Consider the following 12,785-nt stretch of genomic DNA (forward strand, 5'->3'; position numbering starts at 1 on the left):
TAAAAAGGTTTTGGATGCGTTAAAATTAACCACTTTTTACCCCATTTCATCAGAGATCTTGGCCATTGTTGGTCTTTGAAGTATGGCCATAGATCGTAGTGTCATCTGCATATATGTCAATGAACAAACTTAAAATGTGATTTGGGAGATCATTGATGAAGATAAGCAAGAGAGTTCGGCTTAGGATGGATCCCTGACGTATGCCAATGTTGGTACATTGAGCTTCAGACTTTTGCTCATCGCCGACTACTTGAATCAACCTATCAGAGAGAAAAGATTTGATGGTTAAGAAGACATTTCCAGATATTCTGTTGCAGAGGGTTTAACAACCAGTTATAAAAACCAGTTGACCATACAAAAATATTAAGACAGGCAAAAAGAAAAGAAACAGCAAAGCAAAAGGAAGAATGACAAAAAAGCTGAAGTCTATTCAAAGACGACGGATCACTTTTTATTTACGAAAAGGAAATAAACAAAAATAGTAAGTTACTGGGGGCTGCAAGTCATGCTGGGAGGCTATAAGAAGGTGTGGCAGGTGCTGGAAGGTGCTGGAAGGATCTAGGAAGTATGTGGCAGGCGCTGGAAGAGTGCAGAAGTATGTGGCAGGCGCTGGAAGAGTGTAGATACAGCATAGCTGGAAGGCTGTAGGATGGAGCTGGAGACACCAAGGGCTGGAAGGCTGCAGGAGTGAGCTGGAGGCCGCTGGTTGAAGGAAGCAGACAGGCAGCAGTAGCTTGTGGATCGCATAAGAATGGTTTGAGAATCGCATATTAGTGTAGAAAATGGTAGCCCTGAAAAGAGCTAGCCCTGACAAGGGCTGTTTGAACTACTGCTGCTGGAAACTCTTTGGCTGCTGGGCTCATCGTATCTTGGGAGACTCCTATGGATAGAATTAATTCTCTGCTGAATCGAATACAACCAAAAGAATTCTATGTGTAAATTGATTGTGTTTATGTTCGATTCAGTTCGGAAACAAAGTCTCTTCTATTTATTTTCATGAAGAAAGAGTTGCAATTAGATTTACTTCACCTCTGTTTGACTTGAGAAAATTATTTGCCACCAGGTAGTGTATATGAGATTGTTCCCAAATGAAAAAATGGTTGGCGTAGCAAAATATAAACCATGATGTAAGCGCACCGCAACAATTCCATAGCTGGAAATCATGTGAAGTAGACCTTTATGCCAAACCCTATCAAATACCTTTGATATGTCAAGAGCTATGGCTCTTCAGAGGAAAACCTGTTGATAGATTCCCTGATCCTATGTGAAATTACAATCAGTACATCAACTGTAGATCTCGCCAGATGGAAACCATATTGTTTATCACTGAGTAGGTTGTTTTTGCTGTGGTGGTTGACAATTTCTCTATCTAACATGGATTCAAGCAACTTAATCATGACTGTACTGAGATGCAGAAGACTGATCTCTAATATTTTTAAACATCGGGCAAACTAATGAGGTTTACCAAAGTGTTGGAAAGCATTTCTCCTATATGCATCGATCGAACAGCTTTGTAAGAATAGGTGCTGGTTCCGGTTGCAGCTTTTTGAGTATTATAACTGAAATATTGTCAGAATCAGTTGCTTTGTTGGCATCAAGGTTTTTGATGAGTGTGACGACAAGATCATGAACAGATATGTGAATGTCACTCAGATTGTTTTCAGTCTTGGGAGGAAATTCGGGAGATAGGAGATTTGATTGCATAGGGTTGAGTTGGCTGCAAAATTCTTGGAAAAGAGTTTGGCTTTTTCAGATGCTGATGAAATCACCTCAGATCTGTTGATGATGGTCGAGATAGAGGACATGGGAACAAAGCCTGTATCTTCAACTGTTGACTTGATGGACTGAGCATACAGCACTCTTGCGTTTTCTATAATCCTTTTTGCAGTGATTGCTGGCAATTCTAAAAGCGACTTTAGTTTTAAAACATTTATTTATTAATAATTACACACCAAGTAAGAAAAATTAAGAAACCTAGAAAAAAAAAAAAGAAATATATATATATATATATATATATATATATATATATATATATATATATATATATATATATATATATAAAATAAATAAATAAATAAATAAAAAATGAGAACCAGAAGTATGATGGCGGAATTTGAGTTACAATGTTTGTTTTGCTTCTCAGGAATAGTGAATGTTTAATTTTGTTATGAAAAATATGAGGGTTCAAATGGCTGTAACGAAACCGCTACTTTTGTTTGTTCTAGACTTGACACTATTTTTATTACAAAGTAAACAAACGCTTTAAAATAAATTAAAACGCAAAAAACATACCCTGGTATATAAAAGAATAACTTATCTTGCCTTTGGTAACATTTATTTTTTGTATATTTTTTCTCCCCTTTTTTTATTTTGTTGACTATTGTAAAAAATGCCCTGGATATTTTTACAAAAGGTAACATTTAGAACTGAAAAAAAAAAAAAAAAATTCTGTTTATTTTACTCCCAACGAGGGTAGTTTTTAACATGGAGGAAATCCAGCTCCCACAAAACGGACACTCTGGATTGGAACAAAATTAAACTTGCCTCAGTCCAGAAGGATTTCTCAGAAACGATTAAGTTTAAGTGCAGTATAAGAATAGTTCATAGACAAAAAAGTCAAGGTGTTGATACAAATTAACAACAAAACAGTCAACCGTTATGGAAGTAGGAGCTTAAATGATCAAAGTCTAATATCAGTTCTCCCCTCTCAATGATGAAAACCACTATTAAAGCAAGTTTACTCCGTCTCAATCCACAGTGCTCACTTTTTTTTGAGGTGGGGGGGGGGGGGGCTGGATATTTACCCCACATGAAAAACTAAGCAGGTGTTTAACTTTGCCTTTGAGTAAAAAATTAAAAAAATAATAAATCCATAAAATATTCGAGCTAAAATCAAACTGAAGTATCTGTTTTCTGTCTCTAATAATGGGAAAAGAAATCCTAGACTAAAAGAATTAAAAATCATGTCAAAAAGCCTCATTTTTTTTGTGTGGAGCTTGCCATAAGTACGCATAAAAAACTGGCCTTTAGGGAGATAAATAAACAATGACAGCTTAAAGAGAGCAAAACATAGAAAAAGCTGTATAGTTATAAATAAATTCTGAAACAAATAAAAAAGAAATATTTCTTTCAAAAAGAACAAATTCAATGTAAAAAGATATCAGCCTCTTAAGATTCGTTATATTTAACTGGAATTTAAAAAAAAATTGAGCTTTTAATTTAATTGTAATTTTCAAAAGTCAATTTTTATTTAAAATGGCAGAAGCAATTAATTTTTTTATTCTAAAAAAAAAAAATGACTTTTGTTCATTTGTATATAGCCTGATGAATTTCTTCGATGGAATGAAAAAAGCACAGATGTTTTTGTGTAGGTTACTTGCCATAAGTATATTTTTATACTAGCGTTATTTATCTAGCGTTGTCCGTGTGAAGACTGAAGAACTTAGGACAAAATAATTCAAAATGTTTTGTTTAGTCTTTTTGAATAGGATTTTTATTCCTGTATTTTATTTATTTTTAAAAATTCCAATGAATATTCGATTAATAATAGTGAATAAAAAAATTATCCAAAGTTACAGACGTGTGAAACACACACACACACACACACACACACACACACACACACACACACACAAGGTTTAATATATAAATTTAATATACACACGCTGTATTTACCCGGCGTTGTCCGGGTACAGACTTAAGTGAAAATATATAATCATGTTTACAAATTTTTAATGCGATCACTTTTTTATTTTTGTAAAAAAATTGCGTAAATAAAATAATTTAAAGTTACGTATAGGCAAAAAACAAATAAAGAGATCTACTCCGACATTTCTATGAATACACACCCACAAATATATATTTATATTTATATATAAATATGTGTTATACGCGTGTATGTCTGTGTACGTTGTCTATGTGTTTATATAAAAAGTGCGTTAAAGGCGATGAAATAGATTCAACGTTAGCGAAGAGGGGGGGTTTCTCGGGGGAGGAGAATAGTAAGCCGAGTGACGAGGGTGCGTAATCGTAAGAGAGAGGGGTTGACTTCAAAAGGAAGAGAGGGAGGGAGCTTGGTAATGAATAAAGGGAGTGAGCGTATTGACTTGCTCTCCCGACTGACTGGGTGAGTTGGGAGAGTCAAGCGTGAGAGAGGGAGAGAGCGTGAGCGAGCGAGAGTGAGAGAGAGAGAGAAATGAATTCTCTGTCGTTCACGCCGCCGATAGTAAAACGTCTTTTGGGTTGGAAGAAAGGCGATAGTGACAAAGAGGATAAATGGTCTGAGAAGGCGGTGAAAAGTCTGGTGAAGAAACTCAAAAAATGTGGCGGCCTTGAGGAATTGGAAAAAGCCATAACCACACAGGAGGCCAACACTAAATGCATCACCATACCCAGGTAAGGAAGACAAACGACCAGAGCGAAAGAGAGTCAGAGAGAGAAAGAGAGAGAGAAGGCAAGAAAGAGAGGGGGAGAGAGAGCGGGTGGGGGTCAAACCAAGTACGTAGTCACACCGACAGCGACCACCCCCTTACTTTCTCACTCCCTCTAAAATACTCTCTAGCCATCATCATTATCATCATCGTATCGTTGTCATCATCATCATCGTCCGTCTGCATTCTTTGCCCTTTCTTTCCTTTCTCCCCCCCCCCCGACAAAAAAAAAAAAAAAAATTACAAACCTACCACTCAAAACTCGCACTTATAGAACCCCACCGCCGGGAGTCCCAGGAGTCCCATATAAATTCAAACTTACAAAATACTCCTCGATATTGTTTTTTTGTTTTTTGTTTTTTAAAAGTGAAAAAAGAAAATGTCTTGTTTGAGAAAGATTTTGTCTTGGATAAATTTCACCTCTGAACTTTCATTCTAACCATAAACTTTCCATCCGGCAATTTGAATGTTTTAAAATCATCTTCGTATTTTACACGGGAACAGTGTTCCCGGGGAACACACACACACACACACACACACACACACACACACACACGCATGCACGCACGCGCGTGTGCGTGCGCGCAAAATAATAAATAAACGCGGTCTACAAGCTCTGCTAACAACTACTTTAGTATCGAGCACTATTGGAACGGAATACCTACTTACCTGTTAATAAGCCCAAACTCCTCATAACACATCTACCCCCACACACACTCACAAACACACACACTCACAAACACACACACATATTTGCATACACATGTGTGTTTATCATTTCGATAGTACTCAAGACATGAATAGAGCTTATACTTATAGCAAGCAATCTACACCGTTCTAGAGAAACATGCTTCTGTATAGCTTACTTGCCACACACACACATAATATACATTTTTAGGTGCTAATGCAGAGAGTGATTCGCGCTATTTTTTAAATCGTATTTCCACGTTTAATTAAAGTTTTATGATATGTTTTTTTATTCAATTGTAAGGTTAAAGTACAGAATAGGTACAACCCCCCCCTCACATGTTAAGAATGGCTTTAAAAATAATAACGTTATTATTTCAGCACGGATCACTCTGCATGAGTACCCATTTTTATTTGAATATTTTTGTCTACACATGTGCATACATGTTTCAGCTACGTCCTTATTCCAAGTCTAGCTTCTTAAGAACATGACGGCCCAGTTTTCTCCGTCAGTGGTCTTAAAAAGTTTGAATAAAGTCGTAGCTGAAACATGTTTGCACATGTGTAGCCAAAAAATGTTCAAATAAAAAAATGTATACTAAAATACAGCTCTATTTATCATTGAGCACACTTTCTTAAGCCCCGTGTAGCTTTATTGGAATCTAACATATCCATGAATCAACAATCATACATACTATATAATCAACTGCAGTTTCATATCACCAATCATCAGAAGTAATCAGATGTTGTTACTTAATAATACATTTTCTATATACTCATGGAGGTGGGGGGGCATGCAAAAGTGCTCAATACTAAAATACTTAATAGGAGAGCTTTTGTGTATATGGGTTTTTTTTGCTTATATTTGACATGTCACGACTTTTGTCTTGACACCCTCCTCAAATATATATATATATATATATATATATATATATATATATATATATATATATATATATATATATATATACACATGTAAGAGTTAAAAGAAACAACAATAGAAACTTAGCCCAATATACACAATTGTCATGAGAGTGTAGCAACATAATAATATCAATACTTCCGGCCAAAATTACAGTGTAGTATCTGTTCTGATGCTTCACTTCAGTGGAGGAAAAAATCCTCCATGACTGAGACAATTTTTACTTTGTTCCTATCCAGAATGCCCCTTTTTGGGGAGCTGGATTTTCTCCACATTAAAAACCGACCTTGTGTCTAACTCTGCCCTCGTAGGGAGGCAAGTAAATAGGAACACTAAAATACCGTTTTATATATATATATATATATATATATATATAATGTATATATATATATATATACATTATATATAATGTATATATATATATAATGTATATCGTCTTGTCGCAATCAGTAACAACGCTGCAATCGTTACATAAACGTACTTTCACAATTTCATTATACATATATATATATATATATATATATATATATATATATATATATATATATATATATATATATATATATATGTAATGGCAAAAAAATATATATATTTCTAAGACGATGTTTACGTAGAAAACATGAATCGAAACTGAATTTGTAGGCATTAAATTTCCGGATGGAAGTTGATTTCTGTCTGGAATTTAAGTCCATGGGTGAAGGTCATGTTTATTTGTGAAAATCCAGTGTTTCTCGGAAGGACGCTTTTGTTTGTTAAAAAAAAAATCAACAAAATGTCATGTTTTCTGTTGTTTTTTGTTGTCTTTTCCATGTTTTGTCGTCTGAAATGTCTTGTTTATTGTTAATTTCTCAATATCGTCTTCGTTGTTGCGTTCGGATTTCTCCAAATTTCTTTTTTTTACGATCGACAAAAAAAAAAAAAAAAAATGGCATAAGTAAATGAACATTTTTTTTTTATTATTAAAAATTAAAGCAAACTTTTAGCTTTTTCCATATTTTCTACCAAAAAAAAAAATCCCTTAAAATTTTTCAATCCCAAACAAATGAAACATCAGTTTTACACTTAAAATGCATTACAAACTGACCACCGACTTTATGACCACGTTGTTTATTTTTCTGAGATAAATATTTACAACTTTTAGTGTTTGTCATCAATAATGTTGAATCTTAAAATTAAAATAAACGAAACGTAATTTAAATCTTTCTTTTTTAAACTTGAATTCAATTGAATTAACAACAACAACAACAACAACAAAAAAGGATAAATTGGCTTTTTTAAAATGATGACAATTATTCGTTCCTTATTTAAAGAGATTTCTGTTGTGATTTTAATTTTTCAAAACCATTCCACCCAATTATTATTATTATTGTTGTTGTTATAATAATAATAATAATAATAATAATAATAATAACAATAATAATAATAATAATAATCATAATTATAATCATAATAATAATAATAATAATAATAATAATAATAATATGTTTTTATTAAAGTTTTTAACCTCTAAACAAGTGATTTTTGGGTGTGTAGGGGGATCAGTATACAAAAGGTTTGCATAACAAAATGAACTCCGACTTTATGACCACTCTTAACTTTCTATGAACTTATATCAGGCATCACATCAAAATTGTCCAATCTAAAAAACAAAACATTTTGTATATTTTGTAATCATAAATTAACCGAAACCACAAAAATACCGACAAATATTGTATCTTTAATTAAAGAAAACGTTTTGTTATTTGTAAATTTAAAAAAAAGTTCATTTCATTAGTCATTGTTTTTATTTCTAAAACATCAAGACAAACATGAGTAAACGTATCATATCCCGACCCCTTTGATTATCGAAAGACGACAGCCAGTAGTAGCTCAAAAATCCTATTTAAAAACAAAAAAACAAAAACATTATGACATGCTGATTTACGTTAAAATCAATTCAGTATTACGTATTAATTGGGGGCGGGTGAATAACAACCCCTTTTGAATTAATAAATTTAGCCGACACGCTGGCATATTTCTAATATTTAGTTAAAGTTAGTCGATGTAAAACTTGGAACGAAAGGTAGGTTAGACGAAAAGAAGTAACGTATTTTAGTGAGTTATATAAAATGATTTATTAAAACAATTAAAATATTTATAAGAATTATTTGTTTTACAACATAAATATTGTTTTAAATAAATTATTTTTTATATAGGCAACTCACTAAAATATTTTATTTCTTTTCGTCGTAACTATTTTTCGTTCCAAGTTTTATATTGATTAGCTTTCCAGACGTTCAACTTAGAAATATGCCAGTGTGTTGGCAGTGTTTTTTTTTTTTATTTCTTACGTAATACCAACTTGATTTTAACGCTAATACTTTCAACATGCGATAATTTTAACTAAAATACATTTTTCGAGCAACTACATATTGTCTTTCCGGTAGAATTAAATGGGTTGTAAAACGATACATTTACCCAAACACTTTCAGTTTGGTTCCTTGTTTATTTATCATTTACTTTACGTTTTTACAAAGTGGGGGATCAATTTAGAATTAGAACTAATTATAAATTGATCCTCCATTTTGGGGCGCGAGTGACTAATGGTCATTTTTGAAGTTTTAGGATCGTGATTTTTTTACATTCTATGTCAAAATTTGTTTGTGTTTAGTAAATGACATGAAACTTCACAAATTACGAATATATTTGTTGGTTTTGTATTAAAATACAACTAAAATAAAAACTCAATAAAAGTTTCAATAACAAAAAATAACCTAAAAATTTCTCTCATTTGTCAATTACGAAAGATTTTTCAATCGTCTTGTAATTGAATTTTATAATTATTGCAGTTTATTTTTTTTTTAATTTTAATCGGACGCACGAAAAAAAAATAAAAAAATAAAAAATAAAAAGGACCAGAAATAAAAATTATGACTTTATTTCTTTTTGGAATTAGTAAAAAAATATTGAAGAAAGTTTTTTCTCTTATGAATTCAAATAATTTCTATTTTAATTTTTTTAACTTAAAAAAAAATCCGATTCTAACGAATAATTTTATCAATTCTTCTTTAAAATATTTTTAAAAAATGTCTGCAATCTGTTAAATGATAATAATAAAAAAAATGTTTAACTAAATCGATATTTTTAAAAAATTATTTAAAAATTAATCAAAAGTCACCTGAGTTATTAAAAAAAATCTTAAATGCCCAATGATTGTAAATGTAAAGAAAATAAAACTTTTTGTACTCCTTAAATTTCTAAAAAAAATATTGGCTAAAACTAAAAACATTTTATTTATAAATTCTGTAATTATAATTGAAAAAGTTGAAAAATAAATAAAAATGCATTCATTTTTTATTTATCATAACAAGAAATAATCCTGAAAATCTGAATAAATGTGAATATTTTTGTTAAGTACATTTTTTAATCAAAATTTTCAAACGAGATTTTTTTCCCTTCTCTAATTAGTCGTTTTTTTGTAAATTGTTTCATTTTAATTCTAAACTCCATTTTTTTGTTATGTCGGTTTTTTTTTGTCCGTCTTGAAATGACGACATAATGGCGTCGTCTACTTTCTCCCGCCATTTCTTTTCGTCTGTTTTTTTTTTGTTTCTGCGATTTTTAAATCCGATTCTTATTTTTCTCCTTAATTTCGCCCTTCTTTTTACAATTTAATGAATAACGTAACAATTGCTACTTATTATTATATATGTTTCATCTCTTGTTATTATTTATTACGTGGAAGAAGTTCTGTTTTTTTTTCAATACCCCTCGTAGCACATATCACAATAATGGCCTTTTTTGTACTCAAGTCCTTTTCCGCCTTTGTCTTTTAAAAGCGATTAATCATTGCTTTATTTGCTAAAGGGAAACAAACATTTTCGTACAGTTTTAAATCATCTATATTAATTACACAGTGTGGCAACTTCTCGTTAGTCCGCGTGTTTCGTCCCTACGTAACTTATACGGTACTTTTAAAAAATATATTTACTATAAATTTGTTTACTTTAATTTACAGAAATCAAACGCGATAATGTAAATAAAAAACTAATTTAAAAATTAATTTAATTACTTTTTGTCAAAAAGTGAAAAAAAGAAAGACTAAATTATTTGAACTGTCGAAATTTGAAAGGACTTTGGGGGCCTTTAAACTGTCAAATAGAGACACAGAACTGCCTAAATCATCATGTAAAGATTATCTTTTGAAATCTATTTGCATTCAAAAATTTTATTAATAAACATTAACACAACAGTTAGGTTTAATTAATAATTTTACGATTAATACTATAATAATCAAATGTAACTTAAAAAACAAACAAACAAACAAACAAACAAACAAAAAACAAAAGAAAACAGTTGAATCAAAACTGAAAGTAAAATTCCGGGCAACGCGGGATTAATAAGTACGTAAGCAAATAAATACTACAAACGATAGAGGGCGAAATATCGTTTTCATTTTATTTAATTTTTATTTTTTGGTTTTAGCTCAGTGACTCCTTCAAGAAATACTTCTTAACTTAGACTTCGAAAAGCACAATATAAACTTATTGCAAATAAAATTCTAGTATTTCTTCTGATCTTTTCTATTCTCAGTCAGTGAAGGAAGGAGAATCCTTCCAGACCGAGTCAATTTCTACGTTTTTCTCTTTTACTTTCAGTTGAGAAAAAAACGTAGAAATTGACTCGGTCTGGAAGGATTCCCCCTTCACTGACTGAGAAACAGTGTCGAACTATGCCCTCGTGGGTAGACAAGTTGTTATGAATTTTCTAAATCAAATCAACACATTAAAGCCGACTACGTCACTATTGTAAAATTGAACGAGTAATTTGTTGTTCATTTTATGACCACCTGACATTTTATAAATAAATCAACAAATACAAAAGAATTATTTTATTTGTTTTTTCTATAAAGTTGATATCTTTTAACATCTTTAGAAGCCATTTAAACTTCTCTTCAATACTCCCCTCGCCTTTCATTTGCGTTTCGTTTTTCATGTTTTCCATTTCCTTCATAAATTTATTAAGTACATATTATTTATATATAAATGTACATAACCGGTGCTGTCCGGGAGTTGTTTTTTTTTTTTTTTTTTTTTTTTTTTTTTTTGGTTTTTACTTTCAATTTTGTTTTCCGTTTTTTTTTTTTTTTTTTTTTACTTTCAATTTTGTTTTCCATTTGTTTTTTTTACTTTCAATTTTGTTTTCCGTTTTTTTTTTTTTTTTAAATAAGATTTTGAAAGTTCCGGTGTTGTTTGGTCGTTAAATTTTTAATGGAAGCAAATTGTTAAAATTATAATAAATTTTGTTCTTAATGGGGGTTTTATTTATAAAATTATAACACTTCCCAAACTTTCATTCTTTTACATTGATATTCATTAAAAATAATGGTATAAGTGCACAGTAGTGGCAGTGCAGTGCACTTATTGATCCATGCTGAAATAATAACGTTATTATTTAAAAAGCCATTCTTAACACGTGGAGGGGAGGGTGTTTTGTACCTATTCTGTACTTTAACCTTACGATTTAATAAAAACAGATATCATAAAACTTTAATTTGACTTGAAAATATAAAAATAGCGCGGATCCAATAACTGTACTAGCACCAAAATAATAAATAGTTTTAATACCTCCACATTTCGAAGACTTACTAAATAATTTTTATTTGATCTTTTTGCATTTTTTAAATTGGTACTAGCGCAGGAGCAGGAGGACTGAGTGAGTGATCCGGACGTAAATAATAACGTTATTATTTAAAAAGCCATTCTTAACATGGGGAGGGGAGGGTGTTTTGTACCTATTCTGTACTTCAACCTTACAATTGAATTAAAAAAAACATAATAAAACTTTAATTAAATTGGAAATACGATTTAAAAAATAGCGCGGATGATCACTCTCTGCACTAGCACCTTTAAATTAAATTAATATTTGTTCATTGAACTTTAATTTTCGTAAACGCGAGAAAAACACACTCAGATGCGTATGAAATTGTATATTATAATTTTATTAATGGTTAGTAAATCCAATAACCAATTATAATTATTATCTTTAACAACCCACGCAGATATGACTTAAAGAAGGGCATTTTAGTTAAAATCAATTTAGTAGAGCAAAGCCAGACATTTTAGTATATTGACTACGGCGATCACGACGATTAGAATTGCTTCTACTGACAAGAATTCTTTTCTTTTTTTTGCTTTTAATAAAATTATCTTTAACATTCTTTAAAATCAAGAGTATTGTTTGTTTGTTTTGAAGAGTGTTTTTTTTTTAAATATATTTTGAAAACTGAATAAAAAATATAGTTTTATCCTAAAAACAAAACAAAAAAAAACATCTTAACAGATGGAATCATTAATGATATTAATATTTTTTGAAAGAAAATCATAACTGCGACATTTTTTCTGTTTGTTTTCAACCTTCTCCAAACGACGTTTCTCCCATAAGATAGCTTTTTAAAATTTGCTTTTGAAATAAACATAGTTTCGATTCTGGTCTTCCATACTTTTGAACAAATCAAATGTTTTCTTTCATCTTTATTGTTAAAACAAAATTATACTAAGTACCATTTTTTAAAAATTTTTAACTATTTCGATTTTCTTTTAACTTTTACAGGTACTTCTGTAGTTGACGGACCGTGCTATCTTTTTGATAGAATTTTCAAGTTTAAATTCAATTTGTAAAGTATCTTTTGTTTATTAAATTGTTAGGTGAAAGTACAGAATAATAAACACCACCCTTCCAATGTTATGTTTTCTAAATAATAACGT

The 12,785-nt window shown here is 30.7% G+C and overlaps 1 protein-coding gene across 1 annotated transcript in view; it reads left to right on the top strand.

Annotated features, from left to right (window-relative positions):
* Positions 1 to 4,073: 4,073 nt before the first annotated feature.
* Positions 4,074 to 12,785, top strand: part of LOC145301352 (SMAD family member 3-like) — a 295,558-nt gene continuing 286,846 nt past the window's right edge. The window contains exon 1 of the mRNA XM_080144568.1: positions 4,074 to 4,395. Coding sequence (XP_080000694.1) covers positions 4,196 to 4,395 — 200 coding nt within the window. The 5' untranslated portion in view covers positions 4,074 to 4,195. The remainder of the gene's footprint in view (positions 4,396 to 12,785) is intronic.

This window comes from Euprymna scolopes, chromosome 2, assembly GCF_053919585.1.
Source record: "Euprymna scolopes isolate OS-2025 chromosome 2, ASM5391958v1, whole genome shotgun sequence".
In the NCBI taxonomy this organism is placed as follows: Eukaryota; Metazoa; Mollusca; class Cephalopoda; order Sepiida; family Sepiolidae; genus Euprymna; species Euprymna scolopes.